This window comes from Microtus oregoni, unplaced genomic scaffold, assembly GCF_018167655.1.
Source record: "Microtus oregoni isolate MIOR12 unplaced genomic scaffold, Mior012 000006F_ref0000085, whole genome shotgun sequence".
Classification (NCBI taxonomy): domain Eukaryota; kingdom Metazoa; phylum Chordata; class Mammalia; order Rodentia; family Cricetidae; genus Microtus; species Microtus oregoni.
The window spans coordinates 744,896-760,913 of NW_024543065.1; the positions used below are offsets into that span (position 1 = coordinate 744,896).

The 16,018-nt window shown below is 44.9% G+C and overlaps 1 protein-coding gene across 2 annotated transcripts in view; it reads left to right on the plus strand.

Annotated features, from left to right (window-relative positions):
* Window positions 1–253: 253 nt before the first annotated feature.
* The window catches only part of Nhsl1 (NHS like 1), a 132,339-nt gene continuing 116,574 nt past the window's right edge, over window positions 254–16,018 (plus strand). Inside the window, exon 1 of one of the 2 annotated variants that reach the window (XM_041653423.1) lies at window positions 254–636. In XM_041653423.1, the coding sequence (XP_041509357.1) occupies window positions 429–636 (208 nt within the window). In that variant the 5' untranslated portion in view covers window positions 254–428. The remainder of the gene's footprint in view (window positions 637–16,018) is intronic. The other variant, XM_041653422.1, reaches the window with a different exon arrangement.

Genomic DNA, 16,018 nt, shown 5'->3' on the forward strand with positions numbered 1-16,018 from the left:
CAAAAGGAAGGATGCCCTGGAGAGGCGTAGGATTACATTTAGGGATGCTAGCCGAACAGCCAAGTGTCGGGGTACCTTGGCTCTTCTTTGCAAAGTCTTGGCAAGTGTGTCTTAAATGACCACAGCATTTCTTTTTTAAAAGCTTGTACTTCTCTTTATTTTTAATTTTTGCCTGTGGACCTCTCTCCAGAAATTGGTGCTGCAATGTGGCTAGAGTAAACCATTTTTTTTTAAAAATATATATATATATATTTTTATCCTTCATTTTCCTTTTTCTTTTAATTGGGCACACAGAAGCACAATGCCAGCCCGACTCTCAGCGTTGTCTGGATAAGTGGGAAGGGGCAGGCTCCTTTCAAGGACCCGGGCCAATTCGAAAAAGCCAGCTTTTTGTTTGTTGGGCTGCCCTTTGTCTCTGGAGGATTTTGATGCGAAAGAAGATGAAAAAGGAAGGCGCCTCAGGTTCCTTCAGACTCAAGGCAAACCCAGGCTCTCTCTCACGTGCTGTGAGTTGGATAAATTTCTCCTCCCTGTCCAGGCAGACAAAGAGGCTGTTTCGCAGTGACGGAGAGCTGTCTGTTTGTGGGCAGCAGGTGGAAGCAGATGATGAGAACTGGATATACAGAACCAGAAAAGGTGACTTGGTTTCTGCTGTTGTTATTTTAAATTTAAACATCTTTTAAAATTTTTCTTCTATAGACTTCTTTGTTCCTATCAATGATTTCTTGTCATCTCACCCCCACCCCCCAATTAGAAGTTTCTTGTTTGTTTTTGTGTTTGAATTCAGAATTCGGCATCATTTATTTGTTTATATGTCTAAAATAAAAACTCCCTCAACAAGATTGGGCTTGTGACTATAGCCTCCGGAGAAGGTTAAATAGCTGTTGTTTGCTGTGGGCGCTCTCCCTTCCCTCCCCAGTCTGTGTTGTCCTCTGACTTGGGTAGAGTGAGCAAGAAGACATCACTCTAGATGGGATCTTCTATCCTGACGGTCCTGGATCAGTCATGAGCTCCTGTTCTGCAACCGCTTGGGAAAACTTGGGGGTCTGTGGATGGTCTTTTGGCAGCTGTCTCCTGAAAAGATGCATGACTTGTGATTGAGTGCTTGAATTGGACAGGTGCTGAGTGTGATGTGGAGGGACACGGACACACAGGGGAGTCCCTTTCAGACCAATGTTACTGTCTGTTCTCAGGATTAGCATGTTAGGCACCACCCTTCCATCCCCCCCCCCCCCCCCCCGAAGGTAAGGAACACAGGGGGCATTGTGGTATTTCATAAAACCCCCTGTTTTCTGTATAGAATTCCTGGCATCTGTCTATTAGGATATGGGCTGTAAGACCTGGATTGTTTCTCTCTGTGATGGTCTCTGCATTGGGTGTTGTCCAAAGTCCAGCAGGGAAGCACTCCTGTGTGTTACAAAGGAGCCCGGTCCAGACATTGCTGGGACTGTGTGGGACTTGTTTACTGTGTTCTCTCTCTGCCAAGAGAAACCTTGCTAGAACCTCTCAGGGACCCATTCTTGCCCCTCTTCTGGGAATCCAAACTGCAGAAATGTGAGTTAACTAACCTGGGTCCATGATCATTCTGAGTGCTCTGGGAATGAAACACAGCTCTTCTATAGGGACAGTGGTGTTACCCTGCTTCTGCCTGTCTGTTGAACTTGTCGGTGTCAGAGGAAGGACTGGTTACTCTTCTTTAAGACGTCGGTTGCTTATAAGGAGATGGTCATCAGTGGTCCCCCATCCTGAGCTTTCATACTCAAGTTTTGAGTCCACCCTGTGCAATCGCCAGTGTCGAAACAGGCATTTCTCTTCTGGCTGCAACTGTCTAGTTTAAGTCTGGGAGCTGCTTCTCTAAATCAGGAATAAGCTGTGGTTTGGTAAGTGGCTGGCCCATCGTGTTTGAAACAAACATGCTTGCAGGGTGGACCCCATAGGGCTGTGGTTGCGAGGGAGTGCACTTTTGACTCCTCTGGTCTGTGCCAAAGTTGCTTCTCAGGACTTATTTTGCTTCAAACCAACCTGCCAAGTTTCTGTTGAAGACAGTGTACGTGTGAGCATGTGGCTTTAGTACTTCAGTGTCCGTGGTTCATCCAGATTGCATTAAAGGGAGAGAGAGAGTGAGAGGAGAGAGAGAGAGGGGGGGGGGCAGAATTTGTATGCATTGTGTTGATTTGGAAAGCGAAGCGAATACTGTACACTTGACTTGTAGAGTATAAAGAAGTCGTTGTGAAGAGCAGGGGCAAGTTCTGAAGGAAGGGAAGACTCGTATATTTCCAACACAAAACTCCGTGCCTTTTATCCCTTCATGTCACAGGGGGCACTGCTGCTTCCTCCGTGTAAACGGGGTCCACCACAGCGTGCGCATTTGTAGGTTCTTAGAAATAATTGGCCCAGAATAAATATTATCATTTGGACATATGGGGTGCAGGGAAGTCTGTTAAATGCTGTCTGTATATTACAAATCGTAGACTTACATTCTGTTTCCATATTTAGCTTGCAAAAGAAAATTGGCTCTCTTCCTTGACACACTGTCTCAGGGGCATGTACTAACAGTTGGGCTTTATTCCTCGTAATTCTTCCCCTTGCAGAGATGTAGAAGTGACATTTGTTTACATTAGCAGATCAGAAGAGGAACCTTCTTTAAGGCAAATCAGGCAAGGCTTTGGGCTTTCTTCTGATGGGCATAACTATATAGCAGGGATTTCCAGTCACCGCAGAGGGTGCCCAGTGGCCATGTTAAGATTGGGTTACATATAAAAAAAACACCTAAGACCTTCTGATTTGATGGGCATAGGGGGCGTCTCCTGTAACTCCTAGAATGTGAACAAGTCTTTGGACTCATATGCTTTTGATAAACTGCCGTCCTCCCCTCCCCCACTACCTTCAGTCCTGGCAGGCTGGGTGGGCAGTGGTTACCCGGAAAGTCAACCTTCCTTGCATTCTGTGGGGTGTGGGGAGGCTGGTTCTGCCACGGCCTCTGCCCGCCCACTCCCAGCTGCTTCAAGGCCAGACTGTTGTTCCTGCCCTCTGTCGCCAGGTAACACCTTACAGCACAGCCAACCCGTCGGATCCTTGGTGAATAGTAAGCTCTAGAACACATCCATTCCTTTTGCAAAGTAGACGGCCTTGTCATGGTGAATCTCCAGGCTGAGGAGTAACAGTTACAATGCAAGTGTTCACATGATTACTTTTGAGGGGAGTTTATTTATTTCCTTATATTTCTTGAGACAGGGTCTTTCATAGCCTTGGCTGTTGTGAAACTCATTTTGTAGTCCGGGGTGGCCTCAAACTCACAGAGATCTGCCCGCCTCTGCTTCCTGAGTACTGGGATTAAAGATGGGTGTCACCACCGCCTGGCTTTACATGGTTGCTTTTGAAGATGACTATCAGAGCCATAGCCTTTGATTTTGTTATTTACACCCCAGAAACTAAGGTAAAATGATTGCTTCAGATTTCCACGGATTCTTTTTATAATGTTAGAGGTGACCAACAGGCATCTTTCTGCTCCATGACTTTTCCCTGTGTATCCGAGTATTGAATGTTGCCCGAAATCGGACTGGAGAAAGAGCTCAGAGGTTAAGAGTCCCTGCTGCTCTTGCAAAGGGCCTGAATTCCATTCCCATGACCCAGGTCAGGTGGCTCACAACTGCCTGTCACTACAGCTCTAGGGGATCTGACACTTAGAGGCCATCTGCACTCACGTGCAGGTCTCTCCTTTGCCTAGAGACATATGATTGAACAGTAGGCTACCAGAAGATTCAGATAAATGGGCTCAGAGCCATCACCATCGAGCGAGCACGTGGACTTATCTTGTCACAGCACATAAGGAGTTAGAATGGTTTCGTACTGACGTTTGTGTTCAAGGAGCTAAGAGAGAGTGCTTAGCATGGTGATCAGTCCTTTTGTTCTCCTGCGATGTGAGCCACTTCAGCAGACCCTGCTTCAACTTCATTAACTGTAGAAGCCAGAATGTGAAGCCTTGAGAGGCACCGACTCAGGAGAAAGCGGGGAGTGTGGAGGCATGGGGGCCTTGGGTGTAGCTTTCTTAGCTGTGATGGGGAGGAAGGCTGGTGGGAGGAACCTTGCTTACTGAGTTCTGGGGAGTGTATGCTTCTGTGGAAAAGCACAGGGAGGTGTCTGAGGGTCAATTAAAAAAAAAAAAACTGGAAAAGTACAGTGTGAAGGTTAGAGAAGGCCCGCACAAGGGATTTTTGTCTGAGACCTTTCCGTGTTTTCTGTGTTCTTCTAGCTGTTTAGCATGGAATTAACCAGCGTTTAATTAGTGATTCCTCACCACTGCCACTGAAGGTTCTCAAGGAAAGCTAATGACCCGTGTTCGTCCTATGCTTCCCCTTTCCTGCTCACTGCAATAGAATAAAAGATGTGGGGTAACAATGGAGGCCATGGGGGTGTCTTCTCATTGGGCAGAGCACATTTCGCTTCACCCAGTTCTCTTTTGGATGGGTAGAGGCATGATTGATGACCCTGGAATTGACAGCTCTACCAATAGAGAGGGTAACCCTTGTTTAAAATAACGTTGGTATTTTTTCCCCTGTGGATTTTATCATCATCTGAACTTAGTGACATGACCAAATCTGACTTGTCTATATTTCGGTGTCTCCCCACCAACCAGCCTGTAACTTCAAACACGGGACTAGCGGTACAGCTCCTGTAGACTGCCTCACAGAAGTGAGGTCCTGGATTCAATCCTTGGTACCTCCTGTTTTATACCCCCCCAAACCAGAGGGTAGCCTTTGTGGACACCAGGGATAAGGAACAATTTGCACCCTAGGTCATCAGTTCTTGAGTGTAGGAGCTGTATGTAAGTTGTATGTAGGAGCGATGTGTTATTACATCCCAGTACCCCTCCTCATCAGAGAGTTGCGGAGAACAGCCCCACTGGCCATAATTGGATTAGTAATGACCAGATATCATAATGAAGAAAAATGGCTTGCCAAGACCCAATGCAGCAAGTTCAAGTTCCTATTTATATAATGTTATCTGGGTTCTGTTTTTTTAAAAAAAAAAATAGTAAAACACCTTTAAAATTGTGAGACTTGAGAAGAGCACAGACGTTAAGGAAGCCTAAATATTGTTAAAGGGACATCGCAAATTTGTGCTTTGAACTAAGCAAGCATTACTTATTCTGAAGGTCACTCTGTTTATCAGGAAGGTGGTTAAATTGATTTTCATCTTAACAGAAGCACCAAGACATATGGCCTCAGAGCATGATGTCCTTCTTAAATTCCCACTGAAGCTGGCATCTGTGGAAGAGACAGCGACAGCCACTTGGTATTTTCTCTGGTCCACTAAGACTGCCCTTTATTGACCTTTGATTATTTCTTTTTACTTTGAGGTTGGCAGCCTCTGTTGCTTTACTACCTTGCGACCTTTTTGGTCATTAAATTGTGGCAGTTTTGCTGAAATGATGTTCTTGGTCTAATATCCTCCCTTCATTAAGTTTAAAAAGTTTGTGGGCTTGTTTGAGAATTAGTGACTTCCTCAAATGACTGGAAGTTTGTTAGTATTTAAAAGAGGGGACTTTCCGCCAGGACTTCAGTTGAAAGGGAATACTTTTGCTTTTCTTCTGTTGTTGAAATGCCTTTACTAAATGAAGAAAGACCTTTGAATCGGCATTGTCTGTCTGTCTGTCTGTCTGTCTATTTGTCTGTCTGCCTGCCTATCTATCTATCTATCTATCTATCTATCTATCTATCTATCATCTATCTATCATCTATCTATCTATCATCTATCTATCATCTATCTATCTATCTATCATCTATCTATCTATCCATCTATCTATTATCTATCTATCTATCTATCTATCTATCTATCTATCTATCTATCATGAGACAGGTTCCTTCTAGGTAACCCAGGCTGGCCTAGAACTTGCTATATAAACTGGATGGCTGACCTTGTTCCCCTGCTTCTGGAGTGCCAAGATTAAAGATGTGTCCAATTCTAAAACCCAGCTTTTGAAAGTTTTGTTTTTAAACAAAGAGTTGTGTGGTTTTTTTTTTTTTGAGAAATCCTATTATTTATAAGTATTCAGTATTGTTTCTTATTGTTTTAGAATACACCGTGTTTCTATGTAATTATAAGGGTTTTCTTCGACTATATTTTTCATCAAACTAAAGGGTTTTTGTCGTTTTCTTTTCTTTATTTTTGAGACAGGGTCTTATACTGTAGCTCTGACTGTCCTAGAACTCACTGTGTAGACCAAGCTGATCATTGTCCTGGAGACTCACTGTGTAGACCAGGCTGATCTGGAACTCATAGAGATCTGCCTGCCTCTGCCTCCCAAGTGCTGGGATTTAAAGATGTACACCACCATGCCCGTGAGAGATTTTTTTTTTAAATGATTGTATTTTCTATCAAATACTTCAGCTCAGTACGGTCTTACTAGTTTTACCTCCTACGGGTCTGTTGTGCTTGCAGTCACCCTACCTGTCCTGATCAAGCTACATTTTCAGTCCTTTCCGGGACCTCTGTCCTTGCCCCTGCTCTCTGCCCTCATTCCATTCTGATGCATCCTTGAGCCTACACTACTTCCAGAGGGATTTTTCTAAAACGCACATTTACTCGGATTAAGCCTTTGGGGCTCACCACTGTCTATGGAAAGCAGCCTTCTCGCTTTAGAGCACAGAACCTCTGCTCTGACAGGCGTGTGCCCTAACTCTAACATCGGGACTAGGGATAAGCTTACTGCTCACTCTCAGATCCAGGAGTTGTATTGCATTACTTCCTCTTCCCATTCCCAGAATGCCACAGGCTCCTCCCGTGCCTGTCGACTTCCTATTTAACCTTCCAAACTCACTGTTTACTTTAGGTATACCTAAATAAATACCTAAATACCCGGGGTATTCTTCCCTAATCTCCTCCACGCCAAGTTGATTACTTCCTTCCTGCTCTTTCTCTGCCTTCCTCATCCCCCGTAATTGCCTTCATCATACAGTGGGGTATACTTATTTGTGTGAGTCTTGAACTTACAGCCAAGCCTTTGAGGACAGAAATTTTCCCTTCCTCCCTTCCCACAAGGCTGGGTGCTTAGTAAACTATGGCTAAATGGGGGAACTGTAACCTATTTGGATTCTTTGACAGTGCTGTTTGCATAAGCCAGGCCCTGCGCGCTTGTGACTTTGGCTGGAGCACCAGCAGGTTAGAAGAAGCTCTCTGTTTAGTAGCTGAACTCAGAGTGCAACAGAAGCCAAGGTTGGCTTTGCAGAAACAGAACGTTGGCAGCAGGCTGCTGTTTGCTGTTGCTGCTCTTAGGCTATGAACACATCAGGTACCTTGTAGAAACATCTGATTGTTTTGACTGATGAGTAAAGTTGACTTTAGTGCACAGAGATGAGGCTTGAGGTAAGGAGAAACTGTGTGGTGTTATTGTGGTCTACTCTGAACCACTTTCCCTTTGCTTTCGCTAGGGTGAAGGCCGGGCTTATTCTCCCACAGCATCAGTAATTCCAAGTAATCCAATCCAGTGCAAGTCCCGATTGGTAACCCCTTGGTAGTTTTCCTTCTCAGACAGTTTGATGGCTGTGTCTTTAATGTATTCTCTAAGACGCATACCATGTGTTTCCCGCTTGTCACTCTCAGCCCCCCCCCCCCCCCCCCCCGCTTGGACACTAAGGTTCTCACTGTTACAGTACACAGTGGCATTTGGCCTCCCCTTTTCTAGAGCATCTTTGCACCTGCTTCTCCTTCCCTGTCACCTGTCAGTCCTCACTCAGCAGTCAGCTCCAGCTTTAGATGCTTGAGATGGTCACAGTAGGCTCTTCTCCTAACCGTTACCTCTCCCATCCCCTCCCACTTTGGAAACACTCACCACCATCTAAAATATTATGTACTTTATGTGTTTATGTTAACTATCTCCTCCAAGTAGAATTTAGCCTCCCAAACTTTATTATGAATGGTATACTATCTATTTATAGATCAGTAGCAGGTATTGTTTTTTGAATGAAAATGTGAATGAATTTTAGATACCGCATTACCCTAGAGCAGAGGCTCTCATCCTTCCTAATGCTACGACCCTTTAATACAGTTCCTCATGTTGTGTGAACACCAACCATAAATTTATTTCATTGTCACCTCATCACTGTAATTTTTGATCCTGTTATTAATTAAATGTAAATATCTGATATGGGGGATATATGATTTGTGACCCCTGTGAAAAGGTCATTCGACCCCCCCAAAGGGGTCACAACCCATAGATTAAGACCTGCTGCCTTAGAGATTGGATGTGGCTGGATTTAATGGTACTGGCAGTTGGGTTGTATCTCTTCACTCTCAACAGTGAAGTGAGTTAGAACATACTTTGCAAGAAGTTTCAGTGGAGAAACAAGTGTCTTTAGAGTGGTTGTATAACCAGGTGTAAGCTATGGCTTCCTTTACGCAGTCCCCCAAAGAACCTATACTTCAGAATTTTGGTCAAATCCTGAGATAAGTAAAATATTAAATTGAAAGTCGTGTCTGCATCGGTCAGTTCACGCCTAGTTATTAGCCTTAGCAGCTATCTGGTGAGACTTTATCAGGCTAAACACTACTTAACAACACTCTATGTGAGTTAACTCGTTTAAAAGATATGTTGTCCAAGTGTCACAGATGGTCATTAAAAGTAACAACTGATTTGATAATCAGAAAGGGTCAGATCATTAGAACGAAACTGGTCGGGACATTTATTCAGACAGAGAAGTGATGTCGACAATAACCATGGATGTTTTGGGGTCATGGACTCAGTAGTTTGGTTTTGGGGGGATGTGCTTCCTACCTCTTCGAAGTTTCATCTGTGTCTTACCCTGTGTCATTTACTTTGTATGTTATAGTGATATATTATTTGTGCTTTAATAAATAAAGCTTGCCTAAAGATCAGAGGGCAAAGCAGCCACACTAGTCAGGCGTATAGGACAGGGAGTGGTGCACACCTTTAATTCTAGGACTCAGAGACAGGGGCAGACGGTTCTCTGTGAGTTCAAAGCCATCCTGGGCCACACAAGATTGAATCTGTCCAAAAGAGAAACAGAGCTCACACAAAGGTGGCCCCAGCACTTGGGATCACATGCCCCTTTAATCCCAGCAGAAGGGCGGGTGGAGACAGGATATGGCTGGGTAGAGAGAGGAATATAAAAAGGAAGAGACAGGAACTCAGTGGAGGGTGGAGTCTGAGGTTAGTGAAGGGCATTGCAGGATCTCTCTTTCGGTCTGAAGATTTGGTAAAGGTAAAAGTTCTCTCTAGTGGTTGGCTGTTTTGCTTTTCTAATCTTCAGCTTGAACCCCAATATCTGCCTCTGGGTTTTTACTATTTGTGCTACAGTACGTCAGTGTACAGGCATGGTGGGAATATGGGATCAGTAGACCATGGGGGTGTGGCAGGCTAAATGGAACAGGATTAGAACCAGACCGTTTGGGAATTATGTCATGAGAAGAGACAAAGTGCTGGCTGGGACTTTTAAATACTCACACAGAGAAAGCAGTTACTGATGTGGGAGGGTCTTCTGTCTATGTGTTACTTTCATTGGTTAATAAAGAAACAGCCTTGGCCTTTTGATAGGACAGCAGCTTAGATAGGCGGAGTAGACCTAACAGAATGCTGGGAGAAAGAAGCAGATTCAGACAGATGCCATGACTCTCCTCTCCAAGACAGACGCTGGTTAGACTCATGCTGGTAAGCCACAGTCAGTGCTAATACAGATATTAGAAATGGGTTAGATCAATATGTGATAGTTAGCCAATAAAGGACTGGAGATATGGGCCAGGCAATGTTTAAATGAATACAGTTTCCGTGTAATTATTTCAGGCATAAGCTAGCCGGGAGCCGGGCAGGACGAAACAAAGGGCCCACACTCCTTTTACAACAGAGTGGCACCGAGACGAAAAGCAGGCCTGCTCGCCTTATCACTACAAGTTATGGATCCAGGTTTCCCAGTTAGACTGTCTTTATTTGGGTTCCTCATAGATTTATAGTGACATGTTCCTGGAGGTAGTGACACCTGAGGTTTTTTTTTTAAAGATTTATTTATTTATTGTGTATACAGTGTTCTGTCTGTATGCTTGCTGGTTAGAAGAGGGCACCAGATCTCTTTACAGATGGCTGTGAGCCACCATGTGGTTGCTGGGATTTGAACGCAGGACCTCTGGAAGAGCAGTCAGTGCTCTTAACCTCTGAGCCATCTCTCCAGCCTGACATCCGAGTGTTAAAAATACTTTTAAACATCTTTTAAGCTGTATGAAAGGCAGTTGGTTGTTGCCTTAGGTTTCCACTCTTTCTCATTAAAGGTGACGGTAGATGGAGTCTGCTCTTTAGTTTCTTGACCGCCCAGACCTGAATAATCACACAAAACTATATTAATCATAACACTGTTTGGCCAATGGCTTTGCTCTTACATCTTAAATTAACCCATTTCTATTAATCTGTGTATCATCACGAGGCTGTGGCTTACTGGAAAGGTTTTTGGCATTTTTCTCCTTCAGCACCTACATGACATCTCCCTGACTCTGCCTTCTTTCTCCCTGCATTCAGTTTAGTTTTCCCGCCTAGCTTTATTCTGCCCTACCATAGGCCAAAGCAGCTTCTTTATTAACCAATGGTAATAAAACATACTCACAGGATACAGAGGAGAATTCCACGTCAGGTGACATTTGTGGCGATCACTGCCTTAATGCATTGGATTGGAAAATGCTTTAATAACCGACTCCCCTACTGCTTGCACATATGTATATGTCTGGATTGAGGCTGGAGAAACCTGGAGCTGGCTATGTGATGTCTCTAGTCAGACTTGGACACTCCGTACCACTCTTCTCCTCCATGCCGTCAAACTCGGCATTGGCAGAACAGTCCCGCTCACTTCATGGCTATCTGACAACTGACTAGTTATGATGGGCGGTAAGCAAACAGTTATTTGGCTCTTGCCTAGTCACACTTGAATGTTTAAACATGGCTGGTATGTGGTGAATGCCCGTCCAGTGCAGCAGAGGGGTCCTGGTGAAAGCTGTTTTCCGTAGAACTAGGAGTTTGTTAGTTCTGTTTCCCAGTTGGGTTGTGAGGGTAAGTTCCCACCACTTACCCTCATGGTCCTGTGAATGGTAGATAGTGGGGCCTTGTGTTTTAAAAGCCGCTCTTGCTTGCTTCTGAGAAAACCACACTCAGGAGCAAGCCTATTCCAGGGGCAGGCCAAGAATAGGCTTGAATTGGGAGGTTACCCGGAGTGGCGTGTCCCTTGGAGTTTTCCTTTAGGAGGCACTCAGGAGGGTGGGAGTCAGCCTTGCCATTTGCCTGCTGCCCTCTCAGTTTCGGAAAAGACTACACTGAGAGCTGGAATGAGTGGACGATAACGGGGAAGGATGGTCATAAAGTCGAAGGAGTGGGCTATGAGTAGAGGTGCCCATCTGTGATGACTCGGTTCCATTTCTCAGTTTGTTTCCTGCATGACTAATTGTTTTAGATGCGTTTTAAGCCACAGCTTAACATTTCTTAAAGAGGTTGAAAAGAATAAGGAGGGAGTTGGTCACTGGTTAACAAATTCTTCTTCTTTTTTTTTTAAAGATTTATTTATTTATTTATTTATTTATTTATTTATTTATTTATACAGTATCCTGCCTGTAGGCCAGAAGAGGGCACCAGATCTCATTATAGGTGGTTGTGAGCCACCATGTGGTTGCTGGGAATTGAACTCAGGACCTCTGGAAGGACAGTCAGTGCTCTTAACCGCTGAGCCATCTCTCCAGCCCCAACAAATTCTAGTTGTGCAAGGAAGCCAGCAGGTGTGAGTTTGATGGTCCATCCTTGCTGCGGGACAGCTTAAAGTAACAACCGCAAGCAACTGAGATTTCTGTAAACCGTATCGTTTAGTTTTTGTCTAGTCCCTCGCCTCTGTCCCCCTGAGATTCTCTCTCATTTCGTAACAAGAAACTCCTTGGCTCGGGCAGAAACTGGGTTTCCAGTGTTCCTGGGGTGCATTTTGAGATAAGCTGGAGTCCTTCCCGAACACAGGTTGAGTATTGCTTTAGTCTTGATTGGCCGGGGATCCTTTTACAAAGCACACAGCACAGTTGGCAAGTTCACCTTCACGGCTGGTTGTGGCTGGAGCTTGGTTTGGTTGCTGGGATCACCTTGCCTGATGGTTTCTTATTTACATAATCTCCCACCCTGCTCCTGGCAATAGAAAATACAGAGCTCTGATTTCCTGGAGAAAGAGATTAGGTTTCTACTTTAAAGCAATTGTATTGCTTAGTTAGTTAACACACTCTACTCCAGTATAAAAAGGTGGTTGAAATGTTTTTCTTCTTTCTTTCTTTATTAGTTAGCTTCCTTAGCGTGTTTGCCTGAATGTTGCCCAATCTGAGAATTCTGTCTGTCTGACTTATAAGTCGATTTGAGATGGTATTCCTGTTTTGTGTACCTCTTTGGTCGTGAGGCTGGAGTGTTTTGGAGTGTCTGAAGAGATGTCTTGCCCTGAGTATTCCTTTGGATCATCTGATCTTGATCACATTCCACTGTCTGATACCTGTGCTGGTGTATGAAGTCACTGTAGTCAGGGAAGGCCGGCACCCCTTCCTGGAGAAACACTGCTGCTTGTGCTCTTGTTTGAACCACTAATACCCTGAACAAAAATATGACTAAAAGTTGTTTTTTTTTTTTTTTTACTGGTTTCTCAAAATTAAGCTGTCTCTTCCCCCCACACTGCCCCAGAAATAAATGCTCGTTTTAGAAGAGGGAAGAATCTTCTTTTTTTTTTTTGGTTTTTCGAGACAGGGTTTCTCTGTGTCTTTGGAGCCTGTCCTGGAACTAGCTCTGTAGACCAGACTGGGCTCGAACTCACAGAGATCCGCCTGCCTCTGCCTCCCGAGTGCTGGGATTAAAGGCGTGCGCCACCATCCCATGGCTGGGAAGAATCTTCTAGAATGGAACCATGGTGTGAATATTTAGCTCTCAGTCACCAAAATGTTGATTGTCAGTCTGGTATGTTCTGACGTTTAACTTGTGTCTGAATGAATGTCCTTCGCCAGTTTCCTAGTCTTCGTGTGGTTCACCTGTGTGCACAAACACAGGCTTCATGAGACTGATGACCTGCCCTGCGTGTCTACATGGGATACCCCTGGTTTCCACTTATTCTCCCTTACTAAGACTGACATGTTAGTCCTGACAGAGTTAGTTGTATTATTACTCAATGGATCACAGTCTTGAGTCAGTAAAATGATACCTTGTGTCAGCATCAGTTTTCAGTGGTGGCTCCCCCTGTGCCCGGGACAGCCCCTCCTGCTAAGTAGATGTGACAACTCGCAGGTGGCTTGTTGCTGCAGAAAGGTCCAGAAAGCCTCAGGTACTTCGAGATCCTATGTGGATTAGGCCTGCACCTCAGAAAACCAGCTTGTGACGGTGAATACGGAAAGAAGCATTTCCACACACCACTGAAATTCCTCCTCTCGGTTCCCTCTGTGCCAGGAGCACAGGACCAAGTGAGCATGCAAAAAGCAGCTCTTGAAAAATGGCAGCAGGCCGAACATTTTCCACTGAGAGCCTCATTGCCTGCCTCGGCGTGACATCGCGTGACATTGAAGGGGCTGCTGATCACGACGGCTGATTCCTTGCACCTGCTGGCTGACCCTAGGGGAAGTCTGTGAATAGCAATGTCTGGCCAGTGTCTGCCTTATTCATTATGCTTGTTGTCCAGTCCCCAGAAGGGAAGAATTAGTGGAGATATTATATTCACTTAAATTTCCATATGTGTGTGCACGTATTCATGCGTGTGCATGTATATATGTGTGCGTGTGCAGGCCAGAGGCCAATGTTGAGTGTTTTACTTTGTTGCTGTCTACCTTATCTTTTGAGACAGTCTCTCTCATCATATCTGGATATCAGCAATTAAGCCAGAATTGCCGGCCAGTGAGCTCCTGAGGCCTTCTGGTCGCCATACAAGCCCCACCCTGCACAGTGGTGGGGTGACAGGGCTGCCACACCAGTATTTTATGTGTATGTTGGGGATAAAACACAGGTCCTTGTGCCTGTATGGTGGGCACCTTATGCACCAAGCCATCTCCCTAGCCGCTTAAATCTACCCCTGAATTGTTAGACTCTAGCCTGTCTGGAGGGAAGAGATTGTTTAACTAGAAGCAACATTTTCTTAGCAACGTCAAGTATTTGATTAAGCCAGTGGCTGGTCGGAGATAATTGCATTGACACTGTGCTAGCCTGAGTCAGACAGGAAAGCACTGTTTTTGTTGTCCTTGGGATTTCTAGGAGTATTCTTCCAAGCCAGGAAGAAAGGAAATTTACCGTGTGGAAAGCTGAAATGTTTGGTCCCGAACGTCGCTCTGTATTGTTCTGTGTGTAGAGCCTGTTTGCAGATCAGTTTACACAGGACCCGTACACAGGTGATCTCATTTCACCGTGATGACAGCTCTGTCCGATGGGCAGGACAGGTGGCATTATCCCTTCTGTAGTGAGAAGACAGGTCCTGGAAGATTAAATGAAAGGAAAGGAAAGAGATAGAGGGGATTCGAACCCACTTCTTGCGGTTTAGTTCCACCTTCTTCCTGCGTGACACTGCAACTCTGCAGTCCAGGGATGCAGTTTGATTTTTTTTTTTTTTTTTTGTGCGGGGGTAGGGGACTCTTTAGTGTATCTGTGAATAGTCGCCACCTGGCATGGTCCCAACGGGCACTAGGCTTGGGAGCATCTTTGTCTTGGCAGGAACTGAATCTCCACTGTGTTGTCCCTTAGTATTGTGACTACTTCGTGATTCTCCTTCACCGTTAGGCTTTCTTTTTTTACCTGTGTATTTGATTCCGTTTTTGGGTCACCATGCAATGTAGTTTGGTGTTTCGAATTTGTGATCTTATGGGCAGTCCAGTTTATCCCAACTGTATTGATCTAGAGACTTCTGAGATCCCGAGCTACAATCCTGAGTACCCTGGTCAGAGGCCAATGTGATTCCGGCTTCCTGATCTCATTCCCAACGCTTGAGTTTGCCAGAAAAGTGTTCCTGTAATATGCAATTGTCTTTTACGTAATTATCTGCTGTTGGCCTCTCGTTTCTGGTCCTGTTGAATTAGTGTATGTTTACATCACTGTCCTATGGCTACATGTAGGCATCCCAGTTCTTTCTGTAAACTTTGACGTTTAAGCACGCCTGTAATCCCTCTGTGTTAAATTGGATCACCCATCCCAGCATCGTTTACTTGGAAATCGAGTTTAACTTCTTAAGCCTCACTGTTAACCACAGTCCCCAACAGCGCTGAGCTTTCTTTCCTCCATGACTTTTCTCGTTCCTGCTTGCAGCTGGTATTGGGTCGGTCACGTATGTCCATCTGATAGACATCCCTCCCCCAGACTTTCTTCTCCTTTCTCCCTTCCTTCTTCCTGTTTTTGAGCTGAGGACTCATGTGGTGTGTTTACATTTGTGGTCCTCCTGCCTCTGCTGCCCTAGGGCTGGGATTGCAAGGGGAGCGCCACAGTGCTTAGCCAGAATTTCTCTTTCATCTCTTGCTTTCACATCATTTGATTCTTACAAATAGAGAAAGGGTGAAGAAAGGTAGCCTCTGTTCCTGACAGCCACATCTCCGATGAACATTTTTGATCCCAAGCTTCAAATAACAGTTGACCCTCATGAATACAGATGGGAAATTACATGGAGTAAGACTGAGAAAGTTGATCATTACTATTTTTTTCCTCTGTGAACTGCTAATAACCCCATTGGAGTGTTTTAGTAAGTAGTTGTATGTAATAACTGACTCAGGAATGGGAGGGACTCCTGTCAGACTTACCTTCCCAGCAGGCATAGGGGCCGAGGCTCTTAGAGCCCCGTGCTATTATTCCTTGTCCCACAGACAAGCAAGGAGCAGTCAGGTGAGTCAGATGCCTCAAGACTCAGGCCTTGCATTCTTTCTCCCATCTTGAATGGTATTGAGGATGTGCTCTGTTCTATTCCTTTCTTTGGCTTTTGACGTTCCTGACTGATGTGTAGAGGTCAAATGATGGATTTCTCTTCTGACCTCCCGGGGCATGCTTTGCGAGTTT